The sequence below is a fragment of the Parasteatoda tepidariorum genome, chromosome X1 (assembly GCF_043381705.1).
Source record: "Parasteatoda tepidariorum isolate YZ-2023 chromosome X1, CAS_Ptep_4.0, whole genome shotgun sequence".
Lineage (NCBI taxonomy): Eukaryota > Metazoa > Arthropoda > Arachnida > Araneae > Theridiidae > Parasteatoda > Parasteatoda tepidariorum.
This window is the reverse complement of record NC_092214.1, coordinates 14,273,606-14,292,863: the sequence shown is the minus strand read 5'-3', so window position 1 is coordinate 14,292,863 and position 19,258 is coordinate 14,273,606. Positions and strand designations below refer to the sequence as shown.

The following is a 19,258-nucleotide window of genomic DNA, read 5'->3' as shown; positions in this document are numbered from 1 at the left end:
CTTTTATCACAGCTTTGACCTGCGCGCCGGCCTACAAGGTTTACGTACACTTACATCACCTACGACGTTTTATTTCTAAAATTTGCATACAAATAATCTTTCTACTGAATTACGTGCATATTATACTGCAATTTCAGGGCTATCTTATACTTTGAATATCTTTACATTTGTAAATATCGTCTGCGCGTGTGGTTAATTTCAGATAATTTCATTTTCCAGTCTAAATATCTGTACTTTTCTAAATATCGTCTGCTTATTAATTGCATTTTTCTCTCTTTTGTTTTTGACAACTATTGCAATGTTATGTTTACTTTTGATGTGTTTGTTCTATGTAGTACTTTTCTATGTTATTCAAGCGGATATTAAGGTTCATAGAAACGAAATCGATAGTACAAGCACAGAGAAATTGCAGAAGAATTTACTAAAAAGATCCCCCTTCCAAAAGCAGGATCTTGCTGTGGAAAAAGAATTTTCTAGAAACTGGAAGTATCGCAGATAAGAAACGTTCCGGACGTCTCTGCACAAGTGATTTTGACGTTGAGCGTGTCAGGCGGACATTTTTAGACAATCCTAGAAGATCTAAGACGGTCTCATCAGTCGCATACTTAGATATGTTGGAAAACTTCGTATTTCCACAACTAGAAGAGTTTCAGCCACATGTCTTTTTGCAACAAGATGGTGAACCACCTCATTGGTTCGTAGTTCTTTGAATGACCATTTTCCAGGAAGATGGAATGGGCGAGGAGGTCCAATTCCTTGGCCACCCAGATCACCTGATATAACGCCGCTTTTTCCTTGGGGATTTATAAAGGACAATGTTTACAGGAGGATCGTGTCGAACATTGATGACCTAAAAGCCAGAATTACAACAGCAATTGCAACCGCTGTGGATGCCGACATGCTTCCGTTACCTGGCGTGAAATTGACTATCGACTTGATATTCACCGTGCTTCGAAGGGGGCACACGTGGAAGTTCATTGACAAAGGGTCATGAAACGTTATGAGCCTATCTAACCATTTATGTTATTAATTTTAATCTATCTTTTTTATTTTATGAGTTATTAAACATCAAAATGGGTCCGGGACTTTATAAACACCAGGTATATCATTTACAGAGTCAGAATTATCTCACAAAATGGCAATTCGATTAACTGTAAACTTAATGAGACAACTATCGATGTTAGAAAGGACTGTGACCTTCATTGATAAAATGTGAGGTGTTTTACCAGAAAAACAACTTACAGGGTGAGCAACATGTTCAGATTTGGCACTAAAATCCAGCACATGCGCATAAGACGCAAAGTGACGTCAATTGTGAATGCACTATTGGGTACGCTGCTTCCCACCAACTACCATTTCATTCTCTTTATCGATGACAAAATATTTTAGAAGATTTAATCAACATTCATGATGTATTTTCAAAGAAATATTTTAACCAATAGTACTGTACTGTTTACCAATAGCGTAAAAATACAGAACAAACCGAAACTAAAAGAATTCCTCCTGATTTTTTTCTCCTCCTCCGTAGTGGTTGGGAGGAGAAAAGGGTGCGTTTTAAGAACCTCTGCTTTACCCCTAAATGTTGTTTATTCCTTTATACGCAGGGACCACACCTATCCCACATGGCTTAAACAATAAGATAATTAGGTGTCTAACCGTAAGGTTACTTGAAACATAGCTCTTACCGTGTATCCCTGCGGTTAGAACTGTGATTTTCAACAACTACGCAGCGGCACGTCAGTGTGCTGCAGCCAAGTGATCACATTTTATGTTAAAAGTCTTAACCGTTTGCAGTTGTATCATAGCTTTCAGGCACCAATTCTTTTTGAAAGGATGCTGACTGCTCCACTTCGAGAAGACATTTTATAAAGTGGTAATGAATTAAAAACTAAGACCTGTATAATTTTGCTGACATGAAAGTTACATATTTTCAATAATTATCATTGATGACTTAATGTGAGAGTTGTGTTGCACATACATATGACGCTGTATAAAAGTAAGTTAAGTTCATTTGTAAATTACAATTAAACAAATGAACGATTAAAACAGGGAAAACCCGACGTTGTCAGGGAGTTTTATTTTAACTTCAAAAAGCAGGGAATACTCAGGGCAAGTTGCAATTTTTTTCACAAAATCCTGGAGGATTCCCATTTTATACTTGGAAAATAAAAGGTCTCGAAATTATCAGTAACAGTAGTTAGTTATTGAGAATTTTGTCAAGACTTAGGATCGGCCATATAAAGTATTTGATCTTCAGAGCGAAAGAAAAGACTTATGCCTATTGTCATTGCTCGGTCATCGCTTCTCCGTCTCATCTTTTGGATTGCATTGGCGCCTCTGTGAGGCAACTGATGAGTGATGGAGAGACTGTCTATGACTTGCTGATGCGACATGATCATCTGGACTTGGTCTAGGGCTCTAGATCAAGGGGATAAGCAACAACAACAGTTATTGAGAATCGAGTTAAACAATTCTAAATTTCTTACAATTATTTTTTGCAAAAATTTTACATTTTAGTATAACTGAAATGTTCCCATGCTCATTTAATTATATATTTTTTTACACAGAAAATCCATTACAAATAAAATAATAAAATTTTTCTGATAAATAATTGAATGATATAGATAAAATGTGGTATTGATTTCAGTTGTAATTTACCAGGAAAAGTTAGGGATTTTTTTCTAAAATTGAGTGAGTACCCTGTTAAAAAGACGTTATGCTTTCACCAATATGTAAAAATAAGTTTCTAGGCATAATTTAGCAAACCTTTTATAAATAAAGTAATGACTAGAAAAGTTATCATCCAATTAAAATGGAATGAAGAAGAATTATCAAAGTTATGTTCCCAAGCCAAGAACTAGTAAATGGTTAAGTAATGGTTAAGTACTAGTAATGGTTAAGTACGATTTAACGTGCTAATAAAGTCACTTAAATGAAAAATTATGTAAACTGTTAATAAAAAATTTATTTCATTGCAAAATGTTAAAAATCCTGAAAATTTTGTACCTAAGTCTGTTACAAAGCTTTCGATCTCTAAAGAGTAATATCTTGCAATTATATACTGCATATTGTTAAATACAGAAGGATTACTAAGCTTTCACTTTTTCTTATCAACTATCACTGTTTAGTTTTAAGATGAAAGAAAACTTATTAATTACCGAACAAACCATTGATAAAAGTTAAAGGAAATGAATGCTGATAAATTATTTCTATTACACATACTAAAAATATTTTTCTTTTCCTTTTATTTATGATAGGCATTAAAAGATTCAGTGAATAATCGAAAAAGGATCAATTTAATTCAAATGTGATTTAAATGACATTCAAGTAAAAAGAATAAATAATGAATAATTGATCCTCAGCAGAGGGCGTAGCTCCTCTGCTTTGGTATACCGACGACCTTTGCGCGAAGACGAGCACTTTGCGGTAGAACAGTTTACCGAGAACTGTTCGCCCTCAGTCCCTACAAAGACTGATCAAACTGGTCACTCACCCACTTACTGATCGGTGTTGTTTGACTTCGATGTTCTAATGGGAAACGTGTCTTCACGATCTGTGGGACGGGGAATGATTGTTATATCATAATTGTATAAATCAGATTAATTATTATTTTAAGTATTTTTAGGTCACGTCACTATAAACTGAATATACATATAAGGCACTCAAAAAGTATTCGAGTTAACAGGAAAACCTTCAGTTTCAAAAAAATTGTGTCCCCTCTTATCTAATATTTAAATAGTGGCATGTATCAGTATATAGCATGAAAGAAACTCATAAATGCGATTAAAAAAATTTTAAAACTTTATTAATAAAATTTGATTAAATCTTTTTTAATTATTTTTAATTATATAAAAAATGAGACATTTTAAATTTGAGCATTTTTTTAATAGTGTAGTATACTTTTATAGTGTTCGTATTTTTGTCACAAAAATATTCCACATGGCTCAAACAATAAGATAATTATGTGTCTAACCGAAGGGTTACTTGAAATAGCTCTTATCGTGTATCCCAGTGGTTAGAGCTGTGATTTTCAACAACTACGCAGCGGCACGTCCGTGTGCTGCAGCCAAATTCTTAAAGTACTCCGCCAAATTTCAGAAATGAAATAGTAAAAACTGAAAAGCCTTTTTTTTAATTACGAGTAAAGTTTAAATGAAAGAATATATATATGGGTGATTCTCACGAAGCATGACAATTCACTGTCCCTTGCTCCAAGATCTAATACTATAATACAAAAAAAACTTTTTTTTTTAATTAACAAGTAGCATTGCTGTTAGCATTTTAAAATGACTTTACACTAGCATTGACCGTTTTGTATAGTTAAAAAAATTAAATGAATATCAAAATGTCATTTTCCTGGCATGTCCCAAACAATGTTTCCAATAATAACCAGCTTCAAAACTTCAAAACCGTTTCAATATCTAATTTTTTTTTCTCAACCGGTGTAAGCATTTCTAGAATATACGCAGAGGGTTTTATTTACAAAAACTTCTTTAAAATAATTTTTTTCTGTCAATAATCTGCTCGTCCCAAGAAAATCTGTCATTTTCCTGGCTACTTTTATTTAGTGGTTTATAACCAAAATAGATAGAGTCAGCAATAAATACCTTACGTAAATAGATTGATTAGATACCCTCCTATATGAACATGTCTTGTTGCATGAATAAAGAACCAATTTTTCTGGGTCAAAATCTATTTCAAAAAATTTTTCAGGGTGAGTAGGTTTTTGTGTTGTCATTTTCCTGGCTTCTTGAAATCATTAATAACATAAACTACATAGATTTATCTGAGTTATTTTAAGAAATCCTGTTGTTTTCTGTAGAATATAAACGTCTTCGGCCAAAATATTATATTTAAATAAAGTTATATGCTATAAAATGGCGAATTTGTCATTATCCTGACTGTCATTTTCCTGGCTTATGAATGCCAGGACATTGAAGTGTTACCAGAAATGTTTTTATACTGCTAATACTGTTAGGAGGGAAAACAAATATTAACCTAATACCAAGTTTATGTATGATTGTAATATGCTTGGATGTAATCAAAGTTATTTATTTATTTAATGATTGAGTATTTTACAAAATTTTATTCTGTACATATCAGCAACAAAAATTTTTTGATTCCTTCTACAGTGAACAAAAAGAATTAACTTACGCAATTTATGGTCCATCTAACATAAAGGCTTGAGTCACTCACTATTAACTTAAAATGACTGTTTTTTAAACTTCTAAGCTAATATGTCATTTTCCTAGTATTCAAGATTTGGTGAATTTCTATTTATTTTTTTTCTCGAACAAATTTCAATAAACTACACTGCTGTATGTAAGATATTAATAAGTGTAACTAAGGAAGTATACAAAAAAATTTTAGATTATTTTGAAAACTTTAAATTTGAAGAAATGTATTGGTCCGAATTGTCATGTTTCATGAGAATCACTCATACATACCCTCCAACTGCTACGGAATTTCCGTAGTTTCAGAAATCTTCTTTTCAGACGGTAGCAAAATTAATGTCTTAATATTTAAAAAAAAATAATTTTAGCGTAACTTGTCCACTATTACTTATAAAAGTGCAGGCCATATGGCTAGATTCTTAAGTTCTGATAAAAGTTTTATGAAAGATCCATTTGCTTTAAAAATTTCTACTTTGGTTCGCTACCACTAGAAAGAATTATTTTCAAAATCCCCNTAAATAGATAACAGTTAATGACTAATAAAGAGAAAACCAAAAAAACTATCAAGAGATGCGAGGAAAAGAAAGCAATATAAGAACTGCACCAGTCGAAGGAGCTAATTAATCTTTCAATACTCGTATTCGTCGTACATATTATTTTATTTTACATTTAAAATTATTATCGTAAACTATTTTACAGTGTATTATAGGTAAGTAAACAATTTTTAAATTAAATTTTTTCTTTGTGTGCTGTCAAATTTCGAAATCGTTAAGTGTTTGCCACGACAAAAAAAAAGAAGAAGTTGAGAATCACTGTACTATAGAGTATTGGAGTACAGTAAGTATTATAGAGCATTGGAGGAACCGGGTTTCGATCGCTAAGTACATGCGTGAGCAGTGTGAGAACATGTGGAATCGAATGTTTTGTCGTCGGTCGCTGAGCAATACCAAGGGTACAGGGATCTGGAGAAAATTTTCTTCTCCTTCAGATGTATGTCTAAATTGAGTCATCTATCCTGTCTCACCCTAGCGGTGCTCTCTTGTCATATGAAAGGCGCTTTTTCCTAATTTGATTCGCAAAGCCAACAGCCTTCTACTGTCGTTCAAAACAATAACGACAACAGCAAAGTTCTTCTTATAATTTTTTGTCGTTATTAAAAATTCTGACTAACCGTAAAGTGCTCGATTTCGCGTGCAGGTCTACCAAAGCAGAGCTGCGGAGGATTAAAATCGCGATGGGACGTCTTCGGTTCATCCTCAGCGATGTTTCCGCCGTGCAACTCTAGTGTGAAGTAAATAAAATACCTACAAAGAAATTTGTGAAATCTTAAAATATTATTTTTTGAGTGATTGGGTCCCTCTTGAGATATTTCAAGTAGTTCTTGAATTCAAAGGCACACTTTATTTCCCTGCTACAATACTGCACTAATCACAATAGCGAAAAATCATGAGCTTCCTTCAATTTCCCGATTCGTAGTTTCTTATAAGAATGCTTAATTGCTTTTTGCTATTTGTCTCAACTTTTGACCAACATAAATTTTTTATGCACCTGGTGTTCTTTTATCGATTCTCTTCTTTACAGAATATCCATTTAATTGGGTACTTCAAGAAGAAGAAGACCTCGCATACCCACACATGTGACCTATGACGCCTGCTAATCTATATCAGCAAAATGGCGTGTTAAATTTGAGCTAAGTTTGTCTTCATAAGTTAGACTGTTAATTAACGTTAAGTTAATTAAATTCAGAACCGTATCGCGCATCGAATCAGTTGAAATATAATTCTTTCTCGTCTACTTCTTTTACTTAACTTAGATTTATTATTTGTTTATATATTTTATTGTAACCGTGATATATTTTTGTTTTGTGGTCCTGCAACTTCGATGCATAAATAGGTTGTTTATGTTCCACATGGTTACGTGAATGTCTTTGTGTTAAATTTTTGTGTAAATATGTACTGCAAGAATTGAAATCATTGAGAAAAAATCTTTGTGAAAAAATTTAGAATGGGTCACTTTTGAGAATTGATACTTGACTGGCTTTGCTTACTCGAAATGAAATGGAAGGAACAGTTGCAAACGTAAGCTAATGTCACGTTTCAACAGCCAATCAGGATCGAGATACCCACACTACGTCACTTGCTGGTATCCCATTAAATGCATTCTATAACCTTTATTCAGTTGCATTCATTCGTAAATGAGCTTGGTGTAAGTTTTTAGCAATGTTAGTTCATGATTTTAAGATTATGGTTTAAAACGATTATAATACGAGGATTAACATTAATGACTGCAAATATTGTTCAGACAAACTAAATATTGTTCGAATTATTTTATTTTAATGAAATAATTTCCAAATTGAACTAATACTTTCGAAGGTGACACATACAGTTTTTTCACTTATTCTTTCTTTTTTATTTTCAGATATGGTTCGTCAAGAGTAAAGAATTCTCAGTTTATTCAAGAACAGAAAAATAAATATCAAAGGCAACTTCGACTACTAAATCGGAATATTTATTATCGGCAGATAACAGGAAGTATGATATATTTATTCTATTTATTGTTACAACCGTCCTTCAAGAGCAGTTTTTTTTGGGTTTATGACTACTAATGTTCATACTCTTGTAATTTTCGACCCAATACAGAAGACAAGGGAACTTCTGGATCAAATATTGTGGTAACAAAAATTTCGTGGAAGACTTTTTGATGGAACTAACCCGCATTTGAGTTACATGTCGAAAAAAAACTCGAAAGTTTTCAACGGTTAGCCTTTCGATAAGAGGACTCTAACCTATGATCCATCTACCACTGAGGATATTTTACGTCAGCACTCTGGTCGGTGCGAGCCGGGTCCAGAATTCGTATCGACCAGCCATTGTTGAGATTCGAACCCGGTTCACCTCAATTGAAGGCGAATTCTCTATACCCTGAGCTACCACGGCTCGGGGTGGTATTACAGGGGAACCCCTATTTTATGTTTTCCGTCGGACGGGCTTTAAAAAATGCTCGAGGCAGGAAAACGTAAAATTTGGGGGAGAAAATAAAAGCATATTTTTTAAAAAATTGACACAAACGAGATGACAATTAGAAAAATTGAGTAATCTATTCTTGCTTTTATTTGTTTTTAGATACAGCAATATCCCTCACAACGCTTCATATTATTTGCAAATTTGGTTTCAAATAAATTTTGCTTCAGAGTTTTGAACTCTTGATTCTTCGATATTTCATCGTTTTCACCACTATCATCGGGAGCAGACAAAAATTCAGGAAGGATTAAATTATTAAATTATTACTATTAAATTCAGGCATTATTAAATTCATTTAAAATGAATTCTAGTTGAAACTGTCTAACGATATAGAAATCAGAGCTTCCAGAACATTTGCTTTCGAAACATCTCGTAAGTCAACGGAATCAAGAAAAACCACTTCTTTAAATGATCCCAAGATTGAAAATTCGCAAATGATAGAATATAAGCTGCCATACTCACCATCATATTTGATATTGAATCATGTTGGGGACACTAAAATAGAAGAAGAGATTCAAACAGCTAGTCTTCTTTTTTTCCTTCTTGCGTTTAGAATGAGCTCGAATAAAATGCGTGCGACCTTTGCAGAGAAAACATGATGATCTGTTAGATAAACGTATTCAAAATGAAAACGAAAGTAAGTTAATAGTAGATAATATCAAGTGCTAAAGATAAATATAGATACAAAAAAAAATCATTTTTTAAAAATACTTTTAAAAAATAACTTCAATAATTTTTCTTCTCTTGCCATTATTTTTTATTAATTTCCATATTTTCTCAATATTTTAACTTATTTTATGAGTTCTATATACTTGCAGCTTATGCACAGTTAATAATTTTCTTCGTTTTTCTCTCCTTTCTTTTTGTCTTTATTGTGCTATGTTTTAGTGATCATATTTAATACAGCTTTAGCGCTTGATATTATCTACTATTACCTTAATTCCGTTTTCATTTTGTTTCCGTTCCGTTAATTCGGTTTTCTAATTTCGTGAGTTTAGGGCGTTGCTTCTTGAGCCTATTTTTTTGATTTCAACAGTAGTAATAATTTGGCGCCTGTTTAAAATCAGTGCAAAACGAGCAAATTCTCTTTCTTTTTTTTAAATAATTGTTAATTTTCTAAAATTATTAAAATTGTATAGTTGTATAATTAATTATAACTTTATTGATTATGAACTTAAAATTATTCAGTATAACATTATTACCTTGCGCACATCCATTTTCGGGCCCATCTAATGAAACTAACAAATTAAGCGCTCTTCAGTATTGCAGTAAGAACGTGCCATAAGCGATCACTTTATTTATGCTTCTGTTTTCATATTTGGTAATCTGGCAATCTTATTACGAAAATATTTTAAAACATTCTGGAAAGATTCCGGTACGCGTAAGTTCATTTTAATTTGCTCCTCACTATATAGATTTCCTTTCGTGTTTTGTTCGGTAATTTCCTTACATTTTATTTTCTGTGTTTTTGCTTGATATGTTTTGTTTCGTATATGTTTTTTACTTAATGTGTTCTATTTTCGTTTCAATTTTTTCAGTGCTCCTCACACTATTGTATTGATATATTTTGCTTTAACTATATTGATACAATATTAGAAAGCACTCCGCTTTGCGGATATAGTCGTGTGAAAAGATGAAGAGATTATATCTTTTTATTTTTTTGCTTTCCAGTTTTCTTTTTCCAGTTTCTTATATATACAGGGTGGTCCCGAATTCATGGTACAAACTTTAATGGTAGGTACAGGACATTGTAACAATGATTTATTGTATAGGAATGTATAGTCGCAAGTGACGTGGTGAGGCGTAAACTGGAGAAATAACGGCCGAAAGGAAAAACAAAGATTTTATTGAAAGCGTTGTTGACAAGTGTCATGTTTACAGTAAGTGTTCAAAATTGCGTCCACCAGAAGCGATACATGCTTGACAGCGTCGGTGGAGCGATTGGCGTACACGTTCAAAGATGCCTGGTATTTCACGCACACCTGCAGCAGCTANTATATATATAGTTCAAGCGTAACATAGGGGAACTCGCACAAGTATTTTATTCAAAGAAATATATTAAATATTTTTGAAAACAAAATTTCAACTAGACTATATTACTTTGGGGTGCAATGTTTAGCTAATTGGCATAAAATAATAAAAAAAGACTCATAATTAAATTGCACGTTAATTAAATGTAGTTGTAACAGAAGGGACAAATAAAATCCCACATTTTTGACATGCACTGTTATTTATGCTAAATTCTGTGATTTGGACTGTCCTAAACATGAATTGTATTTTTTTTTTAAATCATCACATTTCAAGGTAAAATAAATTATTATAATACTTTTAAACCCCCTTTTTTTAAGTCCAATTAATGCATCGTAACAGAGAGGACATGGAATGTCTTACAAATTTGACAAAAAGTCAAAGGGAAATACCTCTGTTAAAAGTGACTCTTTGGTTATTTGAAGTTGGAGTTGGCAGCACTGCTATAATTGAAACCTGTGCTTCATCTTTGTAATTAGATTTGAAAATTTTTATTTTACCAGACCCTGCTTAAAAATAAAAACAAGTGTATTGTTTGTTTCTTTCTCAATTTCTGTTATTTGGGCAACAAAATTAACTTCCCTAGAACTCTTTACACTTGCAAAACTATTTATAGCAACATCAAGAGAATCCCATTGTTTTAAATGGTGACTGGTGTATATTAAATATGTCTGATCCCAAAATCCACCAAGTTCACAAAACAAATCAATACCTCTGGGGGTACTGATCGATGAGTTCCCTTGTGTTTTAGATTGGATTCAAAATTACAAGGCTACTGAGCTAAACATTGGTAGCCGTAAACTCAAATTCTGTATCCATGATGGTTATAAAAAAAAGTCAATTGAGTGATTGTCGCAAGTCGTTTATGTGTCGCAAGTTTTTTTAATAATTTTTACAGTCGAAGAACCACAAATTGATTTCGGAAATCGTTTAGTATGTTATGAATAAGTTTCGTTTCTTGTAATAATTTTTACAGTCACAGAAATACAAACTGATTTCGGAAATCGTTTAGCATGTTTTGAATAAGTTTAGTTTTTTGTAATAACTTTTACAGTCACAGAACCACGAACTGATTTCGGAAATCGTTTAGCATGTTTTGAATAAGTTTCGATTTTTTTAATAAATTTTACAGTCACAGAACAACAAATTGATTTCGGAAATCGTTTGCTATGAATAAGTTTCGTTTCTTTAAAATCGTTTCAAAACTTACATAACATGTTTTTGCTAGTAGTATGTTTTAAAAAAATGGTTAAAACGTTGTAAATTGCTGGAGACAGGATAGTATCTCCCTTTTGCTCTTCAGTAGAAAAACAATACAAGTTTTAATAATAATTTTAATTTTACAGAGCAACAGTCACAGAACAATTCCATGAACCCCATAAATGAAAGACTTCGAAAAAGAAAATGTTTTGCTGACAAGGAACTCGATGCGTTGCTGTATTCTCCTTTTGCAAGAATCAATTCAAGTCTATATTCAGGAAGCTTTCAAGAAGCTCTTCAAGAAGTTTTTCTAAAACAGAAATTATTCTTGACATCTTCTCATATTAATTTATATCAAAATGTAAAAAGACCTTCTAAAAAAATGGCCTTTTCTGTCGAAGCTATTATCGGCAAAAATTAATTTGTTTGATATAAATGTTTTTAAACTTGTTTCATTTAATTAAACAATTTATGGATTAACAAGTAAATAAAATGGATTTCATATGTGAGACTTGTCCTATCGTTGTCCGTAACTAATAATAAATAAACATTATTATTAGTACACAATAATAACAATGCACCACACTAGAAAGTTTGGGCAGTTTAAAAGTAAATAAACTTTAATGGGGCATATTTTACCCGAGAGGCAGGCAAATTTTTTCCTTAATCAAAGTTTTCAACCATGCTCTTTAATTTCATTTAAAGGGGATTTTCAAGCTTTCTCTTGTGAGGTTTTAAAATATGAAATTAAAGTACCGGGTAGTGGGATATATTTTAAGGCCTATTCATACGTTTTAATTTAATGATTTTTTTAAAAAAATAATTAACATTTATTGAATAATATTGGAGGAGATTATTGGTTAAATACAAAATTTCTAGCCAAAGAATTGCCGGAATAGTGTTTGCACATGACAAAAATATCAATTTAGATAATTAAAAGGTTTTTAAAGTAAATATATCATTTATTGAATTTAATACGCAATAACTCAATGATTTTATCGTAAAAGATAAATAACTGATTTTCAAAGCCTTTTAAAAATTGTTACTTTGGTTAAAAATAAACAAATGGTAAATCTTTTTCTACTTTTAATTTTTTATTGGCTGTCATGATAAGGTACTCAGAAATACAAAGCGAAAATGGTTTTGAAAACGAAATAAGACACATGCCAACTTTTCCCGAAATAGTGTATTCAAAGGAAAGCAAAGAAACTATCGTAAAACTTAAGGCCTGTTAACACGGTCTAAGTTCTTGAATCCAAGAACTTGGAGGTATTTCTTTCACCAAGAAATTGGATGATTCATCGTATAACTATCCAACTTCTTGAATGTTGCTGATTGGTCAGATGAAGAACCTGCTCATGCTCATCGTTCTTATTCAATATTATAAAATAATACATGAATTCAAAAATACTAGTAAATACTAATAAATAAATTTGAATAATATCATAATAACACAAATAGACCCTAACAGATTAATTTATTTGGATTAAAATATATGGAAACAAACAACAATATGACATATTCTGATGCATGCTTGTCACAAAATTTTAGAAGCTGATTGGTTAAGGGAGGAAAAACTTGAATGGAAAGTAGAATATGCTCTACTATGATCCAAGTACTTGGAACAAGAACTTGATGATCGTATACACTATCCAAGCAAAAGAAGTTTCCATCAATTTTAGACAACCTTCGTCCAAGAACTTGGATCGTATAAACAGGCTTTTAGTTTCTTGATTATTTTCTAAAGTTCTGTGAAAATACCACGCGAAAACCTTCTCTTGAGATATTCACGTAACCGACAACCTGCAATAACATACGACAGTATATCAATTTATGAGTTTTGACTTTAGAAAAAAATGTGGGCTCAAGAAATACGAGCATTCTTTCTTTTTTAGAAAATCTTACATTGGAGAAATTTTATTTAAAAAAATTGTAAAATTTATTAAAAATTTTAAACTAAATCTTCAATTTCTTTTACAAGTTTTTTATTTTTTTTCACGAATTTCGCCTAAGGAATTTTTTGCGTTGCAGCTCCTTTGAAAACATGACTAGGGCATTCTCGTTCTTTTTTCTACCTTATTACGATATAGTAATAAAATATTCACAAGAAGACATTTTTATTTAAAATATAGAAGGAATAGCGAAATATTTCATTTTGTTTTTGTGCAAAATTCAAACCCATTATAAGCCAAAGGGATCATGGAAATTAACATGGCTAGGGCATTCTCGTTCTTTTCCCTACCTTATTACGATATAGTAATAAAATATTCACAAGAAGACATTTTTATTTAAAATATAGAAAGAATAGCGATATATTTCATTTTGTTTTTGTGCAAAATTCCAGCCCATTATAAGACAAAGGGATCATGGAAATTAAGACTCCACGATTTCATGACCAATAGCATAAGGGTGAAAATATCATTGCGTACCGACCTCCTTTACTTCCCAGACAAGCTGGTACCAAACCAACATGACATTGGGGAGGCTCTAAAACGTTACCTTCATCTCTTTAAAATTAATTGCGCGAAACACTTCGTAAACATTTATAAAAAACTCGCTCTACATATTCTCAAAGACATTAATTTAAGTTTTGGAAATAATTTTCTCAAATTAATTGGATTTCACTCAATTATATACCGGAAAAATCATAAATATCTAACACGACTCGTGTACTCTTCTTGATCTGCCCCAACGATTAGTAGTGACATAAAATGACCCATGTGGCAGATGGTGCATCCGCGTCGGGTCAACAGAAAGAGATTCCAAATGTTCTAAGTTGGGTTCTAAGGTGGCAGTCCTGTAGAAGTGCTTCTGGAGTATAGTGCTCCTGTTTTTGATATTGTAGATATATAATGTAAATTAAAGGCCTTTTGAATATTTCGTGTTTTCAATTATCACCTCTTACATATGTTTCAATTATTTGTACGTTGAGGTTATAAAATAGCAAGTACGCGTTCAATAGTCTGTCAAGGACGCGTTCGTTGACGATTTTATCGATTAGTATGCCAAGAAAGCTTTCGCTGACGATTTTACCCTTGCCAATAAACTAACAACCAAGCATTAAAATATGCATTTTGCCACCAATTTAAAAATTTTCCATAAAAAACTTAAAATTTGGTAAGTATGTAATAAAGTATTTAAATGTTCAACCATTGACGAAGTTCGTATCATATAGAAATTTATTCACCATAACGTCGTTGAAAATAAAATTTAAATAAAAAGTTAAAATGAGGTATTAAAAGTATCATAGTATAAAATAATAGTATTAACGTAGCATTTTCCATCATGGAATGATGGAAGTTTGCTGGCATATCAAACACCATGAACGCATAATGAAAAATGTTGGACCTTCATGAATCGCATTGAAACTAACATAAACCATCAAAATGTTTTGATGGGACCATCAGGAATTTTGACTTCAGTATATTACTCGTACTCCTGAGTCAGATCCAGATGAATCACTCCATCGAAACAACACAAAATTGAAGATACATGTTCAAGTTGATAGTTCAAGTTAAACATGAAGAGTAGGCCTCTGATATTTAATACAGTTCAGTTGAGTCCCCACAAATTATTGTCCTAAAAACTGCCGTCATGCACAATAATGCATTAATTTTTACCGCTGGTGATCATTACACACTTGCTACTTTACATCAGATAAAAAGTTGAAATTTGTGTTTCTATCCAAGTCAAAATTCTGAATAGTCCCTTCAAAATATTTTGATGATTTATGTTGGATTCAGTGGGATTCATGATGGTCCAACATCATTTGATGGTTACCATCATCCATTTTTTCCATTATGCATTCAAGGTTTTTGATATGCTCACAAACTACCATCATTCCATGATGGAAAATTATACTTTAATACTATGATGGTTAACCGTCAAGAGAAGTTTGCTTCTCAATGACCAACAATCCATGTGGATCCGTGATGGTCCATGGTGGTTCCATCTGTTCATTTCTATGATGGCTTACTGGGAATTTTTGTTGGTTTTCAGGAATATACTATCAAAAGAATTTGTCTTATTTTTTATGTAGACCATCATAAATCAGTCCGAATTCTTACATTGGAATTATGGTTGCTCATGATCGTTTAAACATTTGATTTTTAAGATACTATGATTTATTCGTGAATTCGTGATTGTTCATAATGGTACAACAATGCTTTTTCATGATGACTTAATAATAATTATTGTTGGTTCAGCAGGAATATACCATCAAAACAATTGTTTTTAATATTGGTCCATCATAAATCAGTCCGAATTCCTACATTAGGGTGATGGTGTCTCATGATCGTTCCAACATTTGATTTCTAGGAAACTGTGATGGAAATTTCGGATGGTTCAACATGAACAAATTATCAAAAACAAGTTGATATTTTTATGTTGGACCATCATAAATTAGTCCGTATTGGGTGATGGTTACTTATGTTCTTTACCATCAAAAACTATAAGATGGAATTATTGATAGTTACCATCAAAATTATATTGGCCCATCAATTATATTATATTAGAAAAACATCAAACATTTTGACTTGACTAGTAAACACTCTTTTTGTTTTATTGTTTTCAGTTTGTTGATATACTTGGTTTTTTTTGTTCACTTTGTAAAAACAGAAGTAATTGTATTTAATTTGCAATTGTGAATTTAGGATTTGTATATTTCATTTCAAAATTCAAAAACAATTTGACTATATTAACATCAAACTTAAGTAAATAAAACTTAAATTTAGATTTATGCTCGGGAACTAAGGGAACTTGAATAGTTGTGATTTTTTATTTGAAAAAATTTTCTTTATTCCAAATATATACAAAGTATATGATGAATTTTCAAGAATTGTTTAAAAATATAGATAAGTGATTTATATACAGTAAAAAATTATAAAATAGTTTTTTCGACGGAAAACGTTAAAACTTGCTTTTATTTTATTTTTAAAACATTTTTTGAAAAATTATTATTTTATTCATTTATTATTAATATTTTTATTTTATTTATTTACAATTACTACTATATTTACTTATTATTTATTATTTTATTTATTTATTTATTCTAAGGCAAACGTTGAAACTTGTTTTCATTAGATTTTTAAAACATTTTTACTTAATATTGCTATTATTTTATTTGTTTATTATTAATATTATTATTTTATTTATTTACAATTACTACTTTATTTATTTATTATTATTATTGCGCAGTAAATGTTCGTAAAATGAACGAGTTTCCTGTATATTCTCGTAAATAGTTGAGGACAAGAAGTGTACACTTAACATAAATATTAAATTAACACCAACCATGTATCATTAAATAGGAATAAATATAGCTAGAATTCCTCGGGCCGGGCAAGATTGACTCAGCCTTTCATCCCTTCAGTTGGTCGATAAATGAGTACCAAGCATGCTTAGGAACTAAACACTGGGGGTTCCGCGTTCGGCTTACCACCTAACCGGAGCGTCTGCTCCTGCACCCCAGAGCCCAAGGTCAAGAAAACTGAGATGGGCACAGTAGGCCTTGGCCCTCTATGAGCTGTCGCACCACTGAGTTTAGTTTAGTTTGAATAGTTTTTTGTTTTTTTTAAATTGTGAGTGTATTCAGATCAAAAGTTTTGTGCTGCTCTTTCAGGATTTCAAAATAAGAACTTTTTATTATTATAGTAAGACTCAAAATCCTAGTCCTTGTTTGCCAGAGGCCGAAGTGGCCCTTTATCCTTTCATCGTAAGATCAGGATCGTTGAAGTGGTCCTTGTAGCATAGTTTGAAATAACGCAAAAGTGCTCATTTTGATAAGTATTTCATTTAGCAATTATTTGTTAATGTAGCTTCTCGTCGGTTATTACTTTATTTTCCTATGTAAGCTATAAGTTATAAAAATTAAGTATTTGTAAATGTAGTAATAGCTGGGCAAGGCTGAACTAAATCAGTAACTTAAATAAATACTACATCAGGGTAAAGAAAATTACTCGGAAACATCCTCGACGAGGATGTTTCCCAGTAATCCCTCCCAGTAATTCCCTCGACAGTGTAACGAGGACAGATACCGTGCACTCTGGTCCCTACGCAGACTGATCAAACTGATCACTCACCCGCAGCCAGTGATGCTTGACTTTGGTGTTCTACTGGGACGATGGGGTGTCTTTACGATCAGTCCACTGCGGGATCATAAAAGATGGATTAAATATCTGAGTTTAGTATCTTATTAAACATTAGTAGCGGCAGTTTTATTGAACATTTTAAGGCACCATTCCTTTAACCCTTATTATAATTGAGAAATTATGTGAAAATATGAAAAAGTCAGTTATCAACCTATTAAATAAACTGTCACTTTAAATAAACCGTAGAAGCGTAAATAGATCATTCTATTTGGATAAAAAAGGCATGGACGTCAAAAGGTTTAAATAACAAATGAATGGTACAGTGAGTGACAATTCTGAAGATCGGTTTGGTAATTTTATCGTGCGAACTATAAAATTGCCAGTGATAATGATATCGTGATAACTATAAAATTACCAATGATTATGATATTGTGATAATTTTATCGCGAAAAAGTGGCATAAAAATCAATAATTTGGTTACATTTACTTTTGAGATTAGTTTTTGTAACTAAATGTTTTGTTATAAGAACTATAATTTTTAAAAACAGAATTTCCTGTGTAACTACAGCGAGTGGTTAAATTACCATATGAATGGTTTAAATAGCGTACATTTTGGTTTAATTCTTATAGTTTCTTTCACCAGATATGTCATTACCATATAAATATTGTGATTTTGTCAGAATTAAACAGAAAACCTTAATTTATACTTGAATCAATCTGAATGAAAAGAAATTCAATGTGATTTAAGTCGTACTAGAGCTGCAAAATGGGTTGGGAAACCATGATGATCCATGCCATTCCTCTGCAAAGGCTCCCTCCCCTGATGACTTTTTCGGTAGAACAGTTAAACCCCTACGCATGCTGATCAAAGTGGTTACAGTCATTGATGCCGGCGTTCTTATGATGACACTTACTTTTGAGTTATAGAAAACATCGAATATCTGCAACCTGTATCAACACTTTAACTGTACAAATGTTGTTACCATAATATAAGCAACTATTATTAAAAGTCTAATTGCCAGAAATAATTGCCAGTCTAATTGTCTAATAAAAATTTACATGTGGAGAGGGTACGAATATTGGCATCTATATTACAATTAACTTTGATTCAAATCGGAAACTAATGTAATTTTTATGAAACCCCTAAAGACCCCTAAAGATTTTTATGAAACCCCCATTTGGTAAAATGTTTTACGGCCAAACCTTTTGAGTAAGGATAACCAGCATCTGCTAGAATGGGAAGAATCTACGAAAATCTCTCCTGGCTAGTCAGAGGGCCTCGTTTTCGTCTAACATAAGGGAAGTTTTAGATCAGTAGTAAGGTCGATGTGAGCAGTAAGGTAAAACTGCACAAAGAAAAAAAAACAACGAATCACCCTAAATAGCTTTTTATTTAATGATCGAATTTTCTCGAAATATAATCATAATAATTTTGTCAGGGCAGAGTTTGAAAGTTTGAACTCCTTAATGTTTGTTTTACTCCTTGTGTATTTCGCCTTTATATCTCGAATTGAAACATTTTTGCACACGATTATGTGATTCTATTATTTCAAGGTTTTCCAAAGCAAAAAAATTATTAATTATTTATTATTTTATTTAGTAATAATTTTTTTTTAATTTTAAGATATAAAAATTTCTGCATATACTTAAAGACTGCAATTTTATATAGCAAATTACAACATTTGAACGAAATCGTTGGATTAGCTTCTGCGAAATCGAATTTTAAATAACCGTCTCTTTTAAAATT

General features: G+C 31.7%; 1 protein-coding gene across 1 annotated transcript in view; it reads left to right on the top strand.

Moving 5' to 3' along the window:
- The window catches only part of LOC139427045 (doublesex-Mab related 11E), a 52,507-nt gene extending 40,576 nt beyond the window's left edge, over window positions 1-11,931 (top strand). Inside the window, exons 3-4 of the mRNA XM_071187528.1 lie at window positions 7,593-7,705; window positions 11,569-11,931. Coding sequence (XP_071043629.1) covers window positions 7,593-7,705; window positions 11,569-11,843 — 388 coding nt within the window. The 3' untranslated portion in view covers window positions 11,844-11,931. The remainder of the gene's footprint in view (window positions 1-7,592; window positions 7,706-11,568) is intronic.
- The last annotated feature ends 7,327 nt before the right edge of the window (window positions 11,932-19,258 follow it).